Below are 19140 nucleotides of genomic sequence, written 5' to 3'. Positions count from 1 at the left end.
TTTGACTTGCTTTATGATTACTTAGTTGCTTTGTACTTCTGTACAGGAAAGGAGCGGGCGCAGATTGACCTCCCTACCTCTCTACCTCCATACCTTGGCCTCTCCGTGGTGATATTTTTTGATATACCCAGTCTCTCTATTTTCGATGGCTAAAGATATACGCTCGTTTTGAGTTGTATTTGTGCCTTTGCTATTGTATGTTACACTTGGGGTGGGAGGATACATAGAATGACACTGAATGGGTTATATCGGACTTTGGCTGGCTTCGCTCTCAACTAGATAGGATCTAGATAGGTGGTTTTCGTACGATGCCTGCGACTTTTTCTGATACGGCTAGTCAATTATGCCCTCGTAGTGCCTCTGAATGCGAGAGAAGATTTAGAGCGTGAGTAGCTTGAGACTCGACGAAAAGACAAACTCCAACCCCAAAAACCCCGAATGGCACCAGAGCCCATGATGGTGGTCTAGGTCCCACTCGAGGCTCCAGGGCAAATGAATCGGACGGGAATTCTTCGGGAGTCCAGATTGTGGTGTCAAATTAGCCGGGGTAAGTGATCGTGTGCCCACCCGATCGAGAATTTTAGACGAACTCCAGTCCTGCCTTCATCTTGCGACTCACATTCAAAGAGTATCGCTCACTGCGAGTCGGGCTATCCTTCATTTCGAGCAGTTAATTCGCTCGCCTCTGCCCTGGTTAAGTCGTCCAATGAACCCTTTTCGACCCCACGCCAAGATGATGGTGGTACGATGCGTGCATCAAAGCAATTCCAACAATAATGCATGTTGTTGTCCAATCATATACCTGGCCTGAATTGACTTCTTCTTGTTTCTAATGGGAGGATTTCAGGGACACAAGGTAAAGCGGGAAGGAGTCCGTGGCGTTTAGAGTCCGTCTAGTTGTCGATTCGCGACTATCGAGGCAGCTATCAGCGCCCGCGGTCAAGTCTCTTCCTTCGAGCTTGGCAGGGTGCCAAGTAAATAGTCTCGATCGCTTATTCTAGAGATTGGCGAGACTAGTGAGTTATTTCCTGGGGAACAAAAATGCGGGCAGTGGATGGTCACGCCAGTGATCTCCGGGGACTGAGACATTGTTGGTTCATTATTCCCGGATTGTCGAAATCGAAGTATCTGCATGTGAGACAATGAGGAGAAGCATTGAGGATGAGATATTCGTTGAGATCGCATATACTGGGATACCCAGTAATGCAATTTAACCGTTGCGGTCTAGATCTGCTCCGACGTGGCCCTCGTCCTTGGCAGGGCGGAGGAAGTGGGCGGTTAAGTGTCTCGATATGCAAGGTACTCTTGTGATGTTGTGAGCGAGATCCGAAGCGTCTTTTGATGGCTGGAGTCTGGACGTCCGCTCACTGCCGCTAGCGCAATTACTAGTATTGAAAGGGAAAGTCGTGAGGTATGATGTCGTATGAAGGGTGCGCCACAGTGGAGATAGATGTCAAGGCTCGCTGTCACGGAGTGTCAAAAGAAGAGCTGAGAGTTCCAACTGACAGAATGATAGTCAAAGGCGCGAGGGCCGGCAAACCTAATCTGTGGCTGAACCATGGATAATCTCATTCAACGCGGAGAACAATGTCTGCAGCCGAGAGAGCGGCTTTCACACGGAGAACGGCCGCCACAGAACTCCTAAAGCTGCACTTTCATTTGAATCTGGTATCGGGTTCCTCCGCGTTTTTGGAGGCAATCCCTGCATGGCGATCGGATGTTCCTCAACTCTGGAGTACGTACGGAGTACTCCGTAGATAGTGCGGGGTTTGACAGCTTCGGCTCTTTTCTCTGGTTACTGCGTTGCTTCGATCGACAGAGAGACGCAGATAATGACATGGCGAACCGTCATGCTGTTACCCAGAGAGCCAGAGAGTTGAGAGCACAACGTAACACCAGATATCCCAGACGCCGGTGAGAAGGTTGACAGCGGCGCCGCGGAGAAAGAGTCGCTCCGGGGTTCCTTCCTGGTTTGGCTTCGAGTTGGCTTTGAGGTTTGGTTCGCTGCTTCATCAACTCTTTGCCATTCCTGAGATTCATTCAATGAGCCATGTCTGAGGCAGCCATGTACTGCTGTACACTGTTTACCCCGCTATCTTCTCAACACGCTGGAATCGACGGCGCTCGCGAGAAGACCTTCTTGTTGCTTGATCACAGCTTCCTTGAGGATGGCCTACAAGACGAAACTATTGAACCCAATCCGATGTCCATGACGGAAAATACAACGCTGACCTCGTCGCATACTGTGGGACTCTTGAATACTACTTGGCCTTCTTGCCGAAGCTTTTTCACCTCTGCCCTGGAGATAAAACTGCCCTCCTTCACATGTACACCTCACCTCGCCTTGAATCCCGCCAGAGACACACTCGTCAGGGATTAAGATTACTCGGAAGGACGTTCCATGGTTCATACAGCGGATAGAACTGCAGATCCAAGCGGCTGAAGACATAAATATGATAGAGATTGTCACCCTGACGAGTCGACGAAGCTGCACATTGCCCACATGTTGCACAGATCGTCGCTCGAGAACGCTGCTTTTGACACTTCCTCGAACTGATGAGCACAGATCTTCAAAGCGACTTATCCTAAACAAGGATGTTATCCGGTTGTTGCTTCAGAATCAACCGATCGGCAAAGCGGGTCCTTGTGGGTTCTAGAAGCCCACGCTCAAAAGCCTGTCATTGGCAGCATTTGCACTGGATTGCCATGTTGGGCACCGTTAGCTCGTGGCCGGCTGAATCTTACAACTCTCGTTCCTTGCGGGGTTCCACGCAGAATGGGACAACGTGGGCTTGTGAGAAACCTGTGCGCAAGCTTTCGACCCCAGGCCTCGGCAGCGCGGCGCTGAGAAGCTGGTTGAGTTGTACGACTTTCAAGCTCGGAGCATACAGACCGTGGCAGATAACTATTTCCTCGCTTATGAAATCTCACAGCCATCAACCCATCAGCATGGTTTCCACTCCATCGTGGGGGGCTCAAGCGCTCAATCCTTGTCATTACTGGCTTTAAGGCCTCCAATACGACGCCAGAAATATCTGACCAGGATTACTATTTGCTCTACTGTTACGCTTTCCACCTTCCAGAATACCCCAATCCGACGGCCAATTCAGGGAAATACTTTTGAGGCACCCATATTTCTCCGTCCACCTTCCCCTTTCCAAATCGTTCCTCAATCTCACCGAAACTTCCCCTATATACGTATTACTGATCGCTAGGTTCTCCGTCAATCAATACTGGTCGGGCTTAGCGGCTTACGCCGGTTTATGTGACCTAGATCCACACGGCTGAGTTTTCTGGTACAGCTCGTACGGAGGAGGGTTTGTCGCCTTCGAGACGCTGCGCCGCATGTTGTAAACTCAAATACGCACCAGCCTTTAAGCTTTACCGGAATTCTCGACGCACGTCAGTGCTATACGTCCGATCCCTTTCTGTTTCAAGTTAAAGCATCTTCCACTGTTAGCGGGACCTCTTCCCTTTTGATCCCTCGTCTTCCTACTTGTCGCTGAGTCGCTCATTCTTCGTTTTAAACTTTTGGCGAGTAGTTAATCCCTCAACTCCCAGACCTGAGACGAGCCAGGGGGAGGTCCACGAAACTCGTCATTCGAACCCGCAAAAATCTCTGCTGCACGCCCTCTCGTCAAGCACCCGATCAACTTGAGGGCACACCAAGACGTGTTTGCTCAGGGCGCAACAGCCGAACGAGTTTCCTCCAATAATGTTTGCGGCGTTTCCAGAGATCCCACGATCATAGACGTCCGACAATGAGTCTTCTCGAAGTTGTACAATACTTTGGCGGTGGCTACGACAGCAACCATGCGCTTTTACCACGGGTGGCCTACACAGAGGGTGATAACGGTGGAGGCAGCATCGACCCCCTCCCACACAACCACCGTAGAGGGCTTGTTGCCGTCTTCATTATGGCCCTCCTCTCTACAATCGCGACACTCTCCTTGATTGGATTCATTACTTATCGACTGGTTTTCTGGCGCTCAAACTATGCGCGGTACATTGGTTATAATCAGTATATCATCCTCATCTACAACCTGGTCATCGCGGATCTCATCCAGTCACTCGCTTTCATAATATGTGTCAAATGGTATGCGGACAACAAGGTTCAAGCATCGACGGCCGCTTGCTTCCTCCAGGGCTTCTGGCTTCAGATTGGAGACCCAGCAAGTGGAATATTTGTTCTCGCCATCGCCTTCCATACGTTCTATATGGTCGCCTTGGGCCGTAAGTTGAGCTACAAGGTATTCGTCTCAATCGTGATCGGTCTTTGGGTGTTTGTTGTTATCCTTGTCATCATCCCGCTGGGGTCCCATGGAAAGGATGTCTTTGTTCCGGCCGGAGCTTGGGTATGTTTTCCTTTGGTATCTGTATAGTTCTCTGTGGTTGACGTTCTCTAGTGCTGGATCAGCGAAGAATTCGAACCCATCCGCCTCTGGACGCACTACGTCTGGATTTTCCTCGCCGAATTCGGCACGGTTTCCCTCTACGCTGTTCTATGGTTCCAGCTTCGTCGACGTATCAAGCAGTCCGCAATCCTCGGTAGTACCCACATTGAGAGTTTACGACGTCTCCGCCGCGTCGTCGGATACATGGTTATATATCCAATCGCTTATATTGTACTTTCTCTTCCGCTAGCGGCAGGCCGTATGGCGACCGCACGAGGCGACACACCAGGTGTCGTATACTTTTGCGTTTCTGGTGCGCTGATTACAAGTTCCGGCTTGGTCGACGTGCTACTCTACACGCTCACTCGGAAGAATCTGATCCTAGAGTCCGAGCCGAGTGCTGACCGCAGCTACAACAAGTTTCCAAGCGGAAAAAACCGCGGTGGCGATTATCCCATGACAACAGACCCCAAGAACATGCGAACGGACATTAGCGCTTTGCGGACATTGAAAGGCGGCGACGAAGATGGCCTCACTCGGGACGGCTCGACAGATGACATTATGCAGACGGCTGCCGTCGAGATGGCCCCTATGGGCAAAGTCTACCAACACACCACCATCCAGATCACGTCCGAACCTGCATATCCTTCGTCATCCAGCCCAGACGATGGCGGTAGGTCGAGTGCGGACTCTCTACCACCGACAGGCAGAGCTTCGGCGCAGGGTAGGAGGTGGGGAAGGTAAGACGCCGTTTGATCAGACGACCACTTTTTAACGACTTGGCTTCTATTCAATCCGCGGTGGGGTTTGTCATGTTCGTGTTTGCGTCCCCGATGCCGGTTTCTCCTTACGCCTTTTAATCGATGGCCTTATTTCATCCCCGTTTCCCTTCCTTCATACCCTCGGCGGCTTATTCTTTCCATGACCATTTGTCTTTTCCAGGGTAGCGTGGTTCATCGCTTACCCTATATGATATACTTACACCACTTCTCTCTTCGATTGGTATAGAGGCCAATTTTCCGTCTCTTCGTTTCCTACGTGTTCAATTACCAGCAAAGATACCCAACTTTGGTGACGAGTTATATGAGTTTGTGTGCACAATGTTGAACTCTGATAACTTACTACCTTCTTGACTTAATAGATAGATTACGTGACTCTAGGACAATTGTCTCCGAGGTCTCTATATTAGCCAATGATACTAAGATTTCCATGATTTCAAATCATCAACCTAAAGTCTATGAGGGATTCGCGGAGCATGGATCGTGGAGATCCGAAGATCCTCTCGCGGCAGTTATCCCTCGGCCATGTTCCGAACGATCACCACAAGACGGACGAGTATGCCAGTTCAAGGATAGGGCTCTCTAACCGACTCGTAGCGCGTCGATCATAGCAAACTTGTAGATCCACCAGGAGGACTACTAAATCACTAGTCGTCAGTCCGTCTCGGCCTAGGCCCGAACGATCGAACACTAGACACCCGGTACTTTTTTTCCAAAACATGCAAGCTAGTGTTTCTACTCCGTACATCAACGGCTGGGGAATTGGATTTGGGGGCGATTTCCCCTCTGTCGGGTCCCCTAACCCTTACTCCTATGCAGATGTGTAGATCTTCATCAGTCTTCATCCGCCCTCAGCCGACTTCCGACTTTCCGGTCTGTCGGAGTCCGGCCCGATCAATATTGTTCCTAGATTGTATGTAACAGTGTCCACATTATTCCACAGGCTATTATCTCGGAGATTCAAGAGTCGAAAACTAGTTACTTAGCCCTTATCGCGGATACTACGGAGTACGCTGCGCGGCAAGTGGGCTCTGATTCCACTCCGAGCCTTCCACGGATTTGGATTCCGGTTCAGAACTCAGGAGTACTCCTACGAGACAATCTACAACTTAGCCGCACAGGAGGCTCACTATGACCCGTGCGAAGACTGTAGTTTGCGATGTGGCCATGGTCATAGTCGTCATAGTCATGGCTATAGTATGAACTGGGCCGGGATTCGTGACTTCAGATCGACCGGCTTGGTCGGCTTTATTGGATGGGTCTGTGATTTCTCTTTATAGATATTTAAGCACCGAACGCTGTATATCCTTGGAATCTGATGGAGTGATTGTGATTCTACTATGTACTCGTAGCCTTGATGCAACGTCTATATCCAAATCCCGAGAGTCGAGCTGCGCAATAGATCTCTTACAGAGACTATTCTGTAGTGTTTTATTTTCGTATTACTAGGTAGCCAGCCTGCTCTTTCGCTTTAACCAGAAGAAAATGGACCATTTTGGCTTCTTCAAGTCATTGTACTGCTCGAATGAATAATATGACTGCTTACCTTCAGATGGCGTATATCAAGACAATATGCATCTACCAGCCACATCTCTCTTATCAATGTCCAACACATCCCTTGCAGATAGTGGCCTGCTACGTACCCTGACCCTTTGTGCCTCATGCACTACAAGAGGAAGCAATACGCGCAGTAAGAGGCCATATCTATGTAATCAAGTAGCTACTGACAAGCCACATCAATAACATCTAGACTCCCTGCTTCCGCGGATTCTCCCCAGCTTTCCACTTCGCTATTAGATGTCTCCTGGTCAACAACGATAAACAGCTTCAGAATGCACTTGCACTTGGCCCGGGCAGTCTTCTCCAAGACCGTCGAGATCCCTGCATCGCCTTTCCTGCATGTCTCTGGGCGATCAATGATCATATATACCTTATCCAAGCCGCTCAGCACATCAACCAGCAGATCACAGGCAGCTTTTATTTGAGGTGCGTGCCATTTGTTACTCTTGAGCTGGGAGTCCCTATCTTTGAAGACTGATGTATCTTTCAAAAGGCTGGGTCTGGCAGCGAGTAATTGGCAAATGATTGCTGAGACGGCTGTATGCATGAGCTCCCGGTCTGCCATTCCTGCGCGTTGGCAAAAGTATGACGACGTCCAGTCCTTGGAGCGAAAATATATCCAATTACTAGAGGAAAAGATCGCCCGTCTGGAGAAAACACTCGCGGCTGGGAATGAGCCCAAGGACGAGAAGGCAGACGCCTCGGAGACTGCAAAGAAACCTGACACAGAGGATGGCACCGAGGCAGAGAATTCTGGAGCAGACTCGAAGTCAAAGGCTGAAAAGCAAGAGAAAAAGGGTGATGTCATTGACGAGAGCTCGAGAATCAAGCTTTTGACTCTAGGTACAATGAAGCAAAAGGCGTCTATGAAGACGTGCCCTCGGATCCCCTAGAGGCAAAAAAAGACGCCCGAGCCCAGCCAGCCTCATGCATTCATAGGGCGACGAACGTATAGTGAGAATCAAAAGTGCGAGGGGGCCACAGCAACAGTGACCTCTGCAGGCTGGGAGAGCTTGATCAAGGTCACTTGTCGTCCATCCTACTGGACAAACTATACCGAGTTCTCGGGGTCTTTTCAAACAATCATCTGGAACTGGGATGCTTTGGAAGAGGCGGCAGCAAAAGGTGGCGATGAGGCGACCGAGGAGGAAAAAACCGGGAGAAGTGACTTGCGGCTCTTCCTTGGACAGATCAAAGCGGATCCAATGTTGCAGCCGTATTTTCAGAAGCGTGTCGAGTGGGAGCGAAGCGGCGAGATTGAGTTTGAGTGGCTCTGGACGCTCTTCCCTCAGGGTGGGATGATCTATTCCCGGCTGTGCTTTGACGAACCCCAGGCTCTCATTGCTCGAGAATGTTGGACCGACAAGTACGGGCCCGAGGACGGGAGGAAAAAGGACAGGTTCCTTGTCAACTGCTGGTCCTATGATTGGGACGGCGAAAAGTTCAAACGCGTACCTGCAACACTGAAGATCGATGAGTACAAGAACGCAAAGCCCATCAACACGCTGGCCTTTTACCCGGCCAAATACCACATCGATGAAAACGGAGATCGCGCAGACAGAACCTTACGGGATAAGCTCATTGAACGAGGCAAGAAATTCAAGAAGATTTGTTGCGCTCAGAAGGGTTCCCAGGTGTTCTACTGTGAGGGGTCAGTTTTGCTTCATGCGAAGTACGGTGGTACTCTGTTGAACAGCAACTCCCATGTCAGTATCCCACTCTAGCCTTGACCGCACACTGACCCCTGGGCAGCAACAATTCGACGTTGCTAGCAGATTAATGGCGGCCTTACCTATGAGGGTCCTATTGGTAGCGACTCTGTGGAGCAAAGTGCTCATCGGTCTGTTCGGGTAAGTGAGGCATGCCAGTGTTACTCTAGAAAAAAGCTAACACGCAATGGTAGCTCAAGAGGAATGTTATTGTGGACCACATGTCCTTCATTGAGAACACTGTGAGCAATGACGTTCCACCACCCATGGGAGCCATGGAGGTCTCCGATGACTGGTGGGAATGTACCTGCTCAGAGTGCAGAAAGTCCGATGAATTGAAAGCCATGATAAAGAACCATTACGACAACGCCGGTCCCAACGATGTGTTCGACGACGACCAGTATGTTCTTTGCCCTCCCAGATTCTTGGGCCATAGCATGCAGCGGAAGAGGTGGATCCAGATACCAGTCAATGAGGTGCAAGAGTTTGAAAAGAGGATCAGGACAAATGCGTTTGGCAAACTGATCCTGGAGCACAACCAGAAACAGCTCATCAAGAGTCTGGTTGCCAACCACGAAAAGAAAAAAATTCTCCAAAATTGTGAGATGGCTGGTGCGGATGATTGGATTGAAGGTAAAGGTGGCGGCCTTGTCATCCTCCTTCACGGTACGTTGCCTTCACCCTGTTCCTATTAGATAGCTTTATAGCTGATTCTTGCCGGCGCAGGTCCCCATGGTGTCGGAAAGACGTCAACAGCAGGTATGCGCCCGAGCGCCGATCGATTCCCTGTAGAAGCTGATATGGTCACCAGGGAGCATTGCCCAGGCTACTGGTAAACCACTGTTTACAGTAAGTGTCAGTGATATAGGGCTAGACCCGCAGAAGGTGGAGGGAAACCTGGAAAAGGTATTCAATCTTGCTGCAAGGTGGGAGGCGGTTCTGTTATTATAAGTCCACTGAAAGCTCCAATTTCCAGCGGTCAATGGACTAACGCAACCAAAGTGACGAGGCAGATGTGTTCCTAGAGGCCCGCGGGATGGACAAAGGGGACCTCAATCGCAACTCCTTAGTTACCGGTACGACCATTTCAATGGAAGAATTACCAACCCTAGCTAACATATTCAGTCTTCCTTTGCATCCTTGAGTACTACGACGGAATTCTGATCCTCACGACCAACCGTATCAGAACCTTTGACGTGGCCGTCCAATCTCGCGTACATCTCGCTGTGAGGTACAGCAACATGCAAACACCTGAGCTGCGCAACCTCTTCATGCAGTTCATCGATGAGAGAAGAAGCGAAGTTGCCAACTACCGTGAGTTGGTGAATTGGATTCAGGAGGTCTTTGACGAGGAGATCGATGGGCGCCAGATCCGTACGTATACAATTCCATTCAGATCAGCCTGTACCTAACTTAGCAATCTCACTTTATAGGAAACATCGTCTCTTCTGCGATGGCGTTGGCCAAAAACCAGGACAATGCCGACGGGAAATTGAGGCTTCCTCATATCAAGCGCGTGCTGAAGCTGACTACGCAGTTCCATAATCATTTGCGTGATCAGCGCGTGGCGGCTGAGAGGGATCGAGTCTCGGACCGCTGAGCTGACGATGGAATCTTACCGGTCTCATGGTAGTGAAGGCAACTTCCGCTGATTAAATTTTGGATGCCTACCATTTATGAAGGAATATTGATGGCTGTTACGAAAACTCGCCTTATCAACCATCATGATGAATGCTTGAGCCCTCGCTTCTTCCTCTTCTTCCTCCTCCCTACTTCCACAAGGTGTTTTTGGTTACCCATCCCAAACGAGCCTAAGAGCGACATAACTGGATGGCAGAGCCCTTTTTATATCTTTCAATCTAAAGTTGAAACATTTACAGGCATGCACTTACACCCCGCAACACCTGTAGGTAGTTGTGTAATGTTGGATTAGCGTAGCACTCACGGTGATGCTGGGCAATATGGGTCTACATTGGGACCTATATATATTTGCGCCGAGGAAGGGCGTGGAAGGATATCAACTGCTTTCTGTAGTTCCGAGGGCCTGACAATCATTGGAAACGGCATTGTGACATCAAAGTGCAATTTAAACAGTCTCTATTCGATGTTTATTTTGATATAGATAGTGTGGTCAGAAAAAATGGATTACCAAAACGTGGGATGAAGCTTGGAGCACGAACGATAATCACAAATCTCCTCGAAAAAAACCCTGCTGCAGACTATATACGCTGACCAGAACCGACTTCTCAACAAGTTTCCATAGTCTAGTGGTTAGGACGGCGGTCTCATATTAAATATGACAGTTCCCATCCAAAGGAATTGCAATCCGCAAGCACGAGTTCGATTCTCGTTGGAAGCATCTCTTTTTTCTTTTCCCGGAACCTTTTTTTTCCGTCTTCGCTTCCGCTTGGGAATTCCGGAACAGTTCCGCAGTCTATGCTAAACTAAATCGGGAGCTGTCTTTTCCCTTCCACCTTTTTTTTTTTTTTTTTCTGCGCCAGTGCGTCCCCATGGGTATGGGTCGTGATGTCTTGCCATGTGCCATGTGGCGGCGGCCAGGCGCAGGAATATGGAGCTGTAGAGTCTGCAGGGATTTTTCGTGGCTTGATTTTGAGATACATAGTAATCCAGCCGCGCAACTCGAGAGTGCTTTCTGAAAGAGCGCGAAGCTGCGCGAGGTCTCGAGACATCTAGTTCACGCCTATTATCTGCATGACCTCAAATGCAGCATCTCGAGGCCTACCTAGCACCATTATATATAGGCTATAGAGTACGTTGGTGTAAATGTTACACAAACACATGACCAACTGTAACTTTATCCACGCAACCAGCCTTTTTTGTCTCCAACCTAAAGTCTTCAACAGTTCAACTGACAACCAAGTCGTCAAGGTACTAGTAAAAGTTTTCTACAGCCGCGCCAATCATATCTAGAGCCCAGAATACCAAGCTGTTGGCAAGGGCCTGGGCGTCTGCAGAGAAAATCAAGCAGCAAGCCAGTTGAAGCCACAGTTTGTTTGGGGCGTCGGTTGGCCACTCCGGAGAAGTCCGAGACCACCCTGCGAAATTCCTTTGACGCGCAAACCGAATCCTTCAGTTTGAAGTTTGAGGCAATTGATTGAATGCTGCATGGAAGATATGCTGTATGGCTGCTCATGCAATGCTTGAGTTTGTGTGGAATCAGTGGTATGCTTTGACCGAAGCCTCATGCTTGTCAGTTGAAGTTTCTTCAAGGTTCCGGCCGACGTTTGCTCAAGTGGATAGATATCCGGACCATGGATGGAGGATTTCGAGAACCATATGATTTGGATAAGCTAAAGGGACGCTAGCGGAGAGGAGTTCCTTTCTGTCAGAAACGTGGTGATGGTGATATTGACGAAGCTGAGAATCGGGCACCTTGAACCTTGAACTGACTCGAGCCCATCCTCCATAGAAGCACGAACAACGTGATGAACGGCAACTCGGAAGCGAGCTCGCTAGTGCAACAATATGCACGATGAGATGGACCATAGACAGTCGCAATGGAGAGGTTGATGCAGCCGGGGATGCCGACAATCATGTAATGGCCGTGGGGTCCACTCCACAGATGGGAGAGAAATTTTCCAACAGCGAACGCACTAACTAGAGTCATGCCGTCCGCTCTGGCCAATCTCCGTTGTGCACTCGTGAAACCAAGTGTTGTCGTGATTAGTTATCTGATCAAGGTGCCAGCCCCCCATCGGCTTATCTGATCCGAGCACAGTGCCATTGGACGGTTGAGAGGGGAAGAAAAGAAGTCATCGCAGTTGTATCCGATTTGGTTTTTTTTTCCCGCCCGGAGTTCCAAATTCCTATATAGACGCTCTTTCTCCCTTGCCATTATTGCGTTTTCTTCGTCCTGTTTATCCTCCTCACTTTGTTGTTCTCGCTTTACTTGGTGCACTCCTCTCCCCCAAAATGACCTTTTTGGATAGGATTCTCTCGCGCGACCGCGCTCCATCCGAGACTCAGTCCGGGGAAACCAAGGAGCCGCAGGAGCGCGTCATCCAAGACAGCGACTCGTCGGATCTCAGCCTTTTCGCTCGCAATGAGAAGGAAGTTGAGCAAAATCCAGACAAAGTCACGCAGGATGCCCACGCTGGTGTGCAAAAGGCCGAAGCTGCGGCCATGGTTTGGAGCAAAAAGGTTGTTTATGCAACCTACGGCTGGTGAGTGCGCTTCCTTTCCAATACTCAAGCTGTGGCTGTTACTGACGAGGATTCTTACAACAGGATCTGGGTGTGTTTCTTCTTGCTGGCTCTCCAGTCAGCCATTAGCAGTACCGTTATCAACAACGCCTACGCCTCGTTCAGCTCTGCGCCACAAGTCGCAACGGCCAACATTCTCTACAGCATTATCGGTGGTGTGCTCAAGCTGCCTATTGCTAAAACCCTCAACCTCTGGGGCCGTGCCGAAGGTTTCCTCGTCTTCCTTGGAGTCTACATTCTCGGCCTGATCATTGTTGCGAGTTGCAACGGCCCCGACTCGTACGCTGCTGGCTACGTTCTGTTCTGGGTTGGGTATAACGCGCTCTTCTTAATTATGGACGTTTTCATGGCCGATACCACTGGCATGCGTAACCGAGCCTTTACCTTTGCCTTTTCGCAAACCCCGTTCATCTGCACTGCGTTTACTGGCCCCTTGGCCGGCCAACACTTCCTGAAGATCGCTACATGGCGTTGGGCTTATGGCGCCTTTGCTATCATCAACACCGTTGCCTTCCTCCCCCTTGCCGTTGTGTTCAAGTTCTACCAGAAGAAGGCCGAAAAGATGGGACTGTATCAGCGGGAGCGGAGCGGACGCACGATCATGCAGTCCATCTCCCATTACTTTCATGAATTTGACTGTAAGTCTTTCACTGAATACCTTGTCCTTGGTCAACATGCTAATTGGCTCAGTGATTGGTGCCATTCTGTTGATGGCCGGCTGGGTTCTTTTGCTCCTTCCTTTCAGCTTGCAGACAAACGGACGTACCCAGTACGGAGATGCCGCCTTCATCGCCGAGGTTGTGGTTGGTTTCGTCCTCCTCTGTGCTTTTGCCGCCTGGGAGAAGTGGGGTGCGCGTGTCCAATTCATCAAGTACGAGCTCTTGAAGCAGCGCACCGTATTGGGCGCCTGCTGCATGGCTGCGCTGTCGTTTTTCGCCTTTTACTGCTGGGATCTCTACTTCTACAACTTTTGCATTGTGGTTTACGACTTGAACGAGTCGATGGCAGGCTACATGCTGCAGATCTACAATGTCGGATCCTGCTTCTGGGGTGTTGTTTTCGGTCTCTACATCCGCTGGTCGAAACACTTCAAGTATGCTTGTCTGTGCTTTGCCCTTCCCCTCCTCATCCTCGGAGCTGGCTTGATGATTCACTTCCGGGGACAGCACGAGGAGATCGGCTACATTGTAATGTGCCAGATCTTTATCGCGTTCGGCGGCGGCACGATCGTCATTGGTCAGGATATGGCCGTCATGGCCTCTGCCGACAGAGAAGGTGTTCCCATGATGCTGTCCCTCCTCGGTCTCTGCTCCAGCTTGGGAGGTGCCATCGGTTACGCCGTGGCTGCGGCCATCTACAACAACGCCTTCCCTGATGCCCTCCGCTCCGCGTTGCCGGCTGAACTCAAGGACCAGGCCAGCGCAATCAATCTGGGCGGTTACACTGCGCAGAAGGAGTACCCCCTTGGTTCCGCCGCTCGCGACGCGATCAACTACGCTTGGGGCCGCAGCCAGATGTACGGCTCGATTGCTGCTACAGCTCTCCTTGTCCTTGGTATCCCTGCCATTGGCGTATGGAGGAACTACAACGTCGACAAGAAGCAGAACAAGGGAATCATCATCTGATTGGATGCAATTTCGAAATCAGATCCTTGCTGCTATATAAAATTACGACTATACCCGAATGTACTTAATATGTAATGGTGTGACGATCCTTAGCTAGAATACTGGTTGTTCCCGAATAGGCAGGCACGAGGGGTGGTGAGAGGAGAGTCTGGCTTGAGATTCTCTCACAGTTGCCTATCTGCAATTTTACCTTTTCGCAACTCAGCTATACTATATTCATATTTACCTATCTATTGTTTCCTATAGAGATTATTCTTCGCCATCCTCGATGTCTCAGGCGGTGCCACCGATTTGTCGGGTACCCTACTGTTGCCCGATATGCGATGTCCCTATCAGCGGAACAGGTTCTCTTCCTGGAGACTTGCCACAGGAGCCGCTTGAATGGCACCGAAAGCTCTATATCTGTGAGTACCCCTCCCAACAGACTTGGAAGCAGCGCTTAGATTCTCAGTTCGCCGCGAAAGGCAGGACGGTCTTACGACTCTCAGCGGCGTGGGCTACATTGATGCCTTGGACGAAGCGATTGTTTCACAGAGCTACTCACACTCATTGAAAGATGCCGACGCAAACATACAGGTAAACTCCTTGTCCCCTGGCTCGTGGCCGCGGCACTTTTGTCTCCACGCCCTGTGTTGGGATATTTTGGTCCAGAGGACACCCGGAGCAGCGCAGGCGTTAACACTGTTATCAACATTCATGTTCGATTTCCTTCACTGTACACCCACAGATGAGAATCAATCCGGTGCCGCGCATTGGACTGCCTCCAGCTTCGATCGCCCATACCTCACCAAAGATCCTGCTCCAGAAAGACTGGGCGAGTATCTTTCGGCAGAACCATCACTGCCCCAGGATGTACGAGAGATAGTCGGCCTTTGTGGGAACGTCAAGCTGGTTTGAAATGGCCTGCCGATCCACCGGCTGGGCAAGCCACCGGACCGGCTACTAGGTCTCAAACCAATTCTTACTGTATGACAAAGTTCAACTTCGACCAGGAAATGGGGTTTGTGAGGCCAGTCAATACCGATGAGCATCAGCATTGGGCAGAGGCATACCTGGTACTTAAACATGCTCTTCGTGATGGATCTGCTTCGATGGGCCTCTAGAACCGCCGCAGGATATGGAACCTTTCCGGGGCCATTTCAGAGCTATTTGGACAAATGGCTGATAGATCGCCTCTCCGTGGCTCGTTTCTGGGAAGCCCAGATGTCTTATTTGAAGCCCAGCCGGTGACATTGGACTATCCAGCTGGACAGAAAATAACAGCCCATTCTTCTACAACTTCTGATGGTCGGCTTGTAGAGGGAAGCCGGCTGCTCCATGAAAAGTGCCGTTGTTCTACCCTTGGACGAATAAGCAATAACTGAAATTCTGGTCTGCAGCGCCCTCATAAACACATACCGTTTTATCACCGGGCTCCGTTTCAGACTTCGTCATCTCACTAGTGGAGCCGAGAAGGGAATTTCTCTGGGATATGTGCTTGCCACTCGCAACACAGTACAGGTTGATCCTTTGAATCGGGTGACGGGGTTTGAGTTGGCTGTTTGTGCGCGTGGCATCCAAGCGGTCAAGGTACTTCTGGAGGAGCACTGTGTCGGTGCTCGACCTCCCTGAGTTGGCGTTCAGGGCCACGGACAGGCCCCGGTTGCGGTAGGTTCCTTGAATTTTGGGCATGCACGCCGACGAGTTCGTCTTTTTGCTTTTTTCCCTGCGTCGGAAGCTGCTGGGCCACCAACTTACCGAAACACAAGTTATTGAAGATGTTTGGACTTGGGGTGGTTGACGCCAGTGCCCCAGAAACCAAAATCCGGCATGTCCTCAAGCCTCAAACCGGTCTGGACGCTATCACACCCGCGGGAACCGGTTGCTCTTTTGCCTCAGCCGCGTGTCGGTCCACCTCGAATTTTCAGTCCATTTTTGACCATGGATTTTGGTGGCCTGTATGGGGAAAGACTTGTGCATCTTGTCAAAATGGTGGCACATCTATCCAAAAATTCGGCAGCTACCGTAGGGCTTTCGTTCTATTTCAACAATCAAAGGGCCATTCACTTTGGCAATAGAGGCAGAAAAAGGGTTCATACACTTATCGACGGGCCTGAAGGTGAGAGAATATTGGCTATAAAGTTCGAGCAGCAGGCGCAAAGTGACCTTTTGGTTCAGGTATGTGGCTGCACTCTATGGTCTGGGGATTGGATTCTGACCTATGCCGTATAGATTTGGACCAAAATCAAGGCCGGGCCTCCTCTTCCCAGATTAAGCATTCCAATGCTGACAGGGGGACGTGTGCCGGAATCAAATGAGCTAAAACCGGCCCTCGGGCAGCGTATAACCGTGTTTACCGCCGTCCTTACAGTAAGTGCACAACTCTTAGTACGTCGAGATCCGCTAATGAGTGACAGGCCAATAGCTACTCCTTCCAGTCCTTTGGTCTGCAGTACGAGGAGATACCATCGCAACCTGTGGATTCACAGGCGAGTCTGAAAGAGATCAAGAAAATCTACTTCTCAGGTGGTGATCCGGAGGTAGAAGAGCCCCAGCGAGTGATTCCTGGGCTTCGTTTCGACTATCACAAAGGATCTAGTTCAAAGCTTGGCAAGTGCTTCCCTGGTGGCCGCTCCATGGACTTATCGGAGGGGGAGAGAATTGTTGGAATCACTATCTGGCTCTCGAAGATAACGACCTCTGTTAAGAGACCATTTCATCTTGGCCGGGTTGCTCGGATGGAAGTAGTTACGTCCTTGTCCAAGGCTGTATCCCACCCCAAGGGCGCGCAAATCAACGACGATGAACATGTCATTCTGCGGATCCGGGAGAATCATCTCGAGGAGCTGGATTTTTTTATATAGAAATATACCCGAAATTTGGATGACCTCCGTGTCTTGTCCAGCCTCAAGACTCCAAACACCAGGATTTCGTTTTGGCATTCAAGGCAGTTTTCTCAGGAGCCTCGGTGGAAACAGTGTCAAGCAATATGGGCTAATCTGCAAAGCGTGCTATGGGCGGAGCCTGACGAACACGCCACGCTTGCCTCTGTAACTGCATATCATGGCCTCAAGCACAAACATCTGGTCGTAGGGTTTCGGGCTACCTACCTTTCTGGAGTTAGCCAAGTGGTAGGCGACGTCACCGGGCCAGCATATAAGCCTGTTGCCTTTAGAGATGATGACAAGATTATGAGAATTCTGATCTTAGAAGACAGGAGGGGCTTGATCCAGATCATTGTGAGTTTGTCCACTTCTAAACCCTTGCCTGACTAACATAAGTAGTTTTACTGTCGACGAGAACACGACGAAACCTACGTAATCGATGAAAATGGGGAGAAAAAGGAGAATTGGAGGCTTCGTCTTCTCGTCCCTCCACTCCGCGCGAAAATACTACGGCCAGTCCATTTCAATACCTCCAACGGACCTGTTTTGACATCACTACCCAGCATGTTGTGTGGAACGAGAAGGATCAATGGCGACGGCGGAATCTTGTTCACAAGATTGTTGGTCTGTGGGGAGTTGAGATGCCGAATGAGAGGCTTGCTGTTGGGGTGCTTACTCTGAATGTGCTTGCGAACACACGTCCTTGTCTGGAGAGCTGTTTGAAGAACGGAGGATTGCCCGAGGGGCTTGCTGAAAGCTCACACGAGGCCGGCCGAGACGCCAGTTTAGAGGTGTGAGAGGTAGGAACTACTACCGCGTACTCACCCATCGACAGGGTAGGCGAAGCATCTAGGTAGTTAGTTTCAGCTCTTCTAGTCAAGAAATCCAAGGCCTATTTACCCCGGATCCTGCACGCGCTCAACCATCATCTGACCATGCAGATCAGATCCTGCAGCCCGTGTAAGTAAGACATTCTCCTCATTTCACCAGGATCCTCATCAGCCTCGGACTCGTCTTGAATGGGCAATTGGGCGAGAATACGAGCGTCCTCAAGACCCCTGTCCCTGTCAATTCCAGGAGCATGTCTCTGCTCCGCAATGACGCTGGTACTCGTTAAGTCCGGTCCCCTGTTATTCATATACGAAGCCAGAGATACGGAGCCTTCATCTGAAGACATTGATGTATTGGTTTATAAGGCATCAGAGGAAGAAAGTTAACGTACTCTGCCCCAGACATCGAGGGCTATAAGTATCCACCCTCATCCCTTCATTCCCCTTTTCCTTTTCATCTTATGCACAATCTTCTTCCATCCACTCAAACTAAACAACAAGACACTCCACAAGAACGAAAGATGAAGTTCATCACTTCCCTCCTAACATTTACCCTCCTCGCCGTGACGGCAACGGCAACGCAAGACCCTGAGCCTATCCGCTGCAAGACGGAGGCGGATTGTCCGAAGGATCTCCCTGTTGTATGTTATTCGCCCAGTTCCTCTGTCTTGACTTTCTACCTTTGCTTTTGGGTGGATTTTGTTTCTTTTATGTTTGTGCTAGAGGTTCTTTTTTTCCGGTAAAGGACTGACGTGTGTAGTGCTGTGGCTTTAGCCCGGCGATCCAGTATTGTCTCCCGGAGGGGACAGTCTGTTAGAAGGCTTTGGTGTGCTTTGTCCGTGGTGTGTTGAGGAGGACAGAAGAAAGGAAGTTGAGAAGGAAGGGTATGGGGGTAGCGGGGGGGGGGGGGGGGCTGTTAGGGCTTGAAGCTGGCTAGAATGCATAAGGTGGGAAATGTTATAGTGTCCAGGGAGGTCCGAAAGGGATAGCAGAAGAGGAAGGGAGTAGAATACGAGAAGCGGACCAGTGAAACACCCATAGCAGACTCGGTAGATATCTTGGTAGACCGGGGAGTGCCAGATATACTCCGTGCCGAGGTGGGAATGGATCCGATTCCGTCTCTGCAGCCCGTGATTTCGTACTCAGAGTAAACCTT

At 50.2% G+C, this 19140-nt stretch overlaps 8 protein-coding genes and 1 non-coding gene across 9 annotated transcripts; 8 read left to right on the top strand and 1 right to left on the bottom strand.

Moving 5' to 3' along the window:
* Nucleotides 1–741: 741 nt before the first annotated feature.
* BJX68DRAFT_227192 (uncharacterized protein) lies at nt 742–1215 on the bottom strand. Its single transcript, XM_071038624.1, has one exon. It carries the CDS (start codon nt 1183–1185, stop codon nt 940–942), a length of 246 nt encoding a protein of 81 aa, XP_070903731.1. The 5' UTR covers nt 1186–1215; the 3' UTR covers nt 742–939.
* A 730-nt stretch (nt 1216–1945) lies between these two features.
* Nucleotides 1946–2488, top strand: BJX68DRAFT_141656 (uncharacterized protein). Its single transcript, XM_071036488.1, has one exon. It carries the CDS (start codon nt 2051–2053, stop codon nt 2378–2380), a length of 330 nt encoding a protein of 109 aa, XP_070903730.1. The 5' UTR covers nt 1946–2050; the 3' UTR covers nt 2381–2488.
* Nucleotides 2489–3385: 897 nt separating this feature from the next.
* gprC lies at nt 3386–5327 on the top strand. The gene is made up of 2 exons (XM_071036489.1): nt 3386–4355; nt 4407–5327. Exons 1-2 carry the CDS (start codon nt 3762–3764, stop codon nt 5136–5138), a joined length of 1326 nt encoding a protein of 441 aa, XP_070903729.1. The 5' UTR covers nt 3386–3761; the 3' UTR covers nt 5139–5327.
* Nucleotides 5328–7254: 1927 nt separating this feature from the next.
* On the top strand, nt 7255–10203 carry BJX68DRAFT_277587 (P-loop containing nucleoside triphosphate hydrolase protein; the record flags this gene model as incomplete). The annotated part of the gene is made up of 9 exons (XM_071048357.1): nt 7255–7595; nt 7629–8405; nt 8547–8583; nt 8637–9108; nt 9169–9201; nt 9254–9383; nt 9445–9518; nt 9568–9816; nt 9876–10203. The coding sequence occupies 9 exons, from the start codon at nt 7255–7257 to the stop codon at nt 10040–10042; spliced, it is 2280 nt and encodes a 759-aa protein (XP_070903728.1). The 3' UTR covers nt 10043–10203.
* A 492-nt stretch (nt 10204–10695) lies between these two features.
* BJX68DRAFT_t21 lies at nt 10696–10801 on the top strand. Its single transcript has one exon. It is a non-coding gene; the product is annotated as a tRNA-Met (tRNA).
* A 1574-nt stretch (nt 10802–12375) lies between these two features.
* Nucleotides 12376–14290, top strand: sit2 (putative siderochrome-iron transporter; the record flags this gene model as incomplete). The annotated part of the gene is made up of 3 exons (XM_071042594.1): nt 12376–12626; nt 12690–13303; nt 13356–14290. 3 exons carry the CDS (start codon nt 12376–12378, stop codon nt 14288–14290), a joined length of 1800 nt encoding a protein of 599 aa, XP_070903727.1.
* Nucleotides 14291–14527: 237 nt separating this feature from the next.
* On the top strand, nt 14528–15343 carry BJX68DRAFT_141616 (uncharacterized protein). Its single transcript, XM_071036487.1, has 2 exons — nt 14528–14694; nt 14742–15343. The coding sequence occupies exons 1-2, from the start codon at nt 14559–14561 to the stop codon at nt 15185–15187; spliced, it is 582 nt and encodes a 193-aa protein (XP_070903726.1). The 5' UTR covers nt 14528–14558; the 3' UTR covers nt 15188–15343.
* BJX68DRAFT_141606 (uncharacterized protein) lies at nt 15318–16000 on the top strand. The gene is made up of 2 exons (XM_071036486.1): nt 15318–15614; nt 15670–16000. The coding sequence occupies exons 1-2, from the start codon at nt 15448–15450 to the stop codon at nt 15899–15901; spliced, it is 399 nt and encodes a 132-aa protein (XP_070903725.1). The 5' UTR covers nt 15318–15447; the 3' UTR covers nt 15902–16000.
* BJX68DRAFT_141597 (uncharacterized protein) lies at nt 15729–17297 on the top strand. The gene is made up of 3 exons (XM_071036485.1): nt 15729–16447; nt 16502–16639; nt 16687–17297. The coding sequence occupies exons 1-3, from the start codon at nt 16100–16102 to the stop codon at nt 17131–17133; spliced, it is 933 nt and encodes a 310-aa protein (XP_070903724.1). The 5' UTR covers nt 15729–16099; the 3' UTR covers nt 17134–17297.
* The last annotated feature ends 1843 nt before the right edge of the window (nt 17298–19140 follow it).

This window comes from Aspergillus pseudodeflectus, assembly GCF_044049435.1.
Source record: "Aspergillus pseudodeflectus strain CBS 756.74 chromosome Unknown BJX68scaffold_4, whole genome shotgun sequence".
NCBI lineage: Eukaryota > Fungi > Ascomycota > Eurotiomycetes > Eurotiales > Aspergillaceae > Aspergillus > Aspergillus pseudodeflectus.
This window is presented reverse-complemented; position numbering and strand designations above follow the sequence as displayed.

Bases quoted from the DNA above. Each gene is read 5' to 3' on its own strand.
- BJX68DRAFT_227192 (XM_071038624.1), bottom strand. From the start codon at position 1,185: ATGCGATCTCAACGAATATCTCATCCTCAATGCTTCTCCTCATTGTCT.
- BJX68DRAFT_141656 (XM_071036488.1), top strand. From the start codon at position 2,051: ATGTCTGAGGCAGCCATGTACTGCTGTACACTGTTTACCCCGCTATCT.
- gprC (XM_071036489.1), top strand. From the start codon at position 3,762: ATGAGTCTTCTCGAAGTTGTACAATACTTTGGCGGTGGCTACGACAGC. The intron at 4,356-4,406 runs GTATGTTTTCCT...GACGTTCTCTAG, and splicing joins TTGTTCCGGCCGGAGCTTGG to TGCTGGATCAGCGAAGAATT.
- BJX68DRAFT_141616 (XM_071036487.1), top strand. From the start codon at position 14,559: ATGTCTCAGGCGGTGCCACCGATTTGTCGGGTACCCTACTGTTGCCCG. The intron at 14,695-14,741 runs GTGAGTACCCCT...TTAGATTCTCAG, and splicing joins GCACCGAAAGCTCTATATCT to TTCGCCGCGAAAGGCAGGAC.
- BJX68DRAFT_141606 (XM_071036486.1), top strand. From the start codon at position 15,448: ATGGCTGATAGATCGCCTCTCCGTGGCTCGTTTCTGGGAAGCCCAGAT. The intron at 15,615-15,669 runs GTGCCGTTGTTC...TCTGGTCTGCAG, and splicing joins AGCCGGCTGCTCCATGAAAA to CGCCCTCATAAACACATACC.
- BJX68DRAFT_141597 (XM_071036485.1), top strand. From the start codon at position 16,100: ATGTCCTCAAGCCTCAAACCGGTCTGGACGCTATCACACCCGCGGGAA. The intron at 16,448-16,501 runs GTATGTGGCTGC...TATGCCGTATAG, and splicing joins AAAGTGACCTTTTGGTTCAG to ATTTGGACCAAAATCAAGGC. The intron at 16,640-16,686 runs GTAAGTGCACAA...AATGAGTGACAG, and splicing joins TGTTTACCGCCGTCCTTACA to GCCAATAGCTACTCCTTCCA.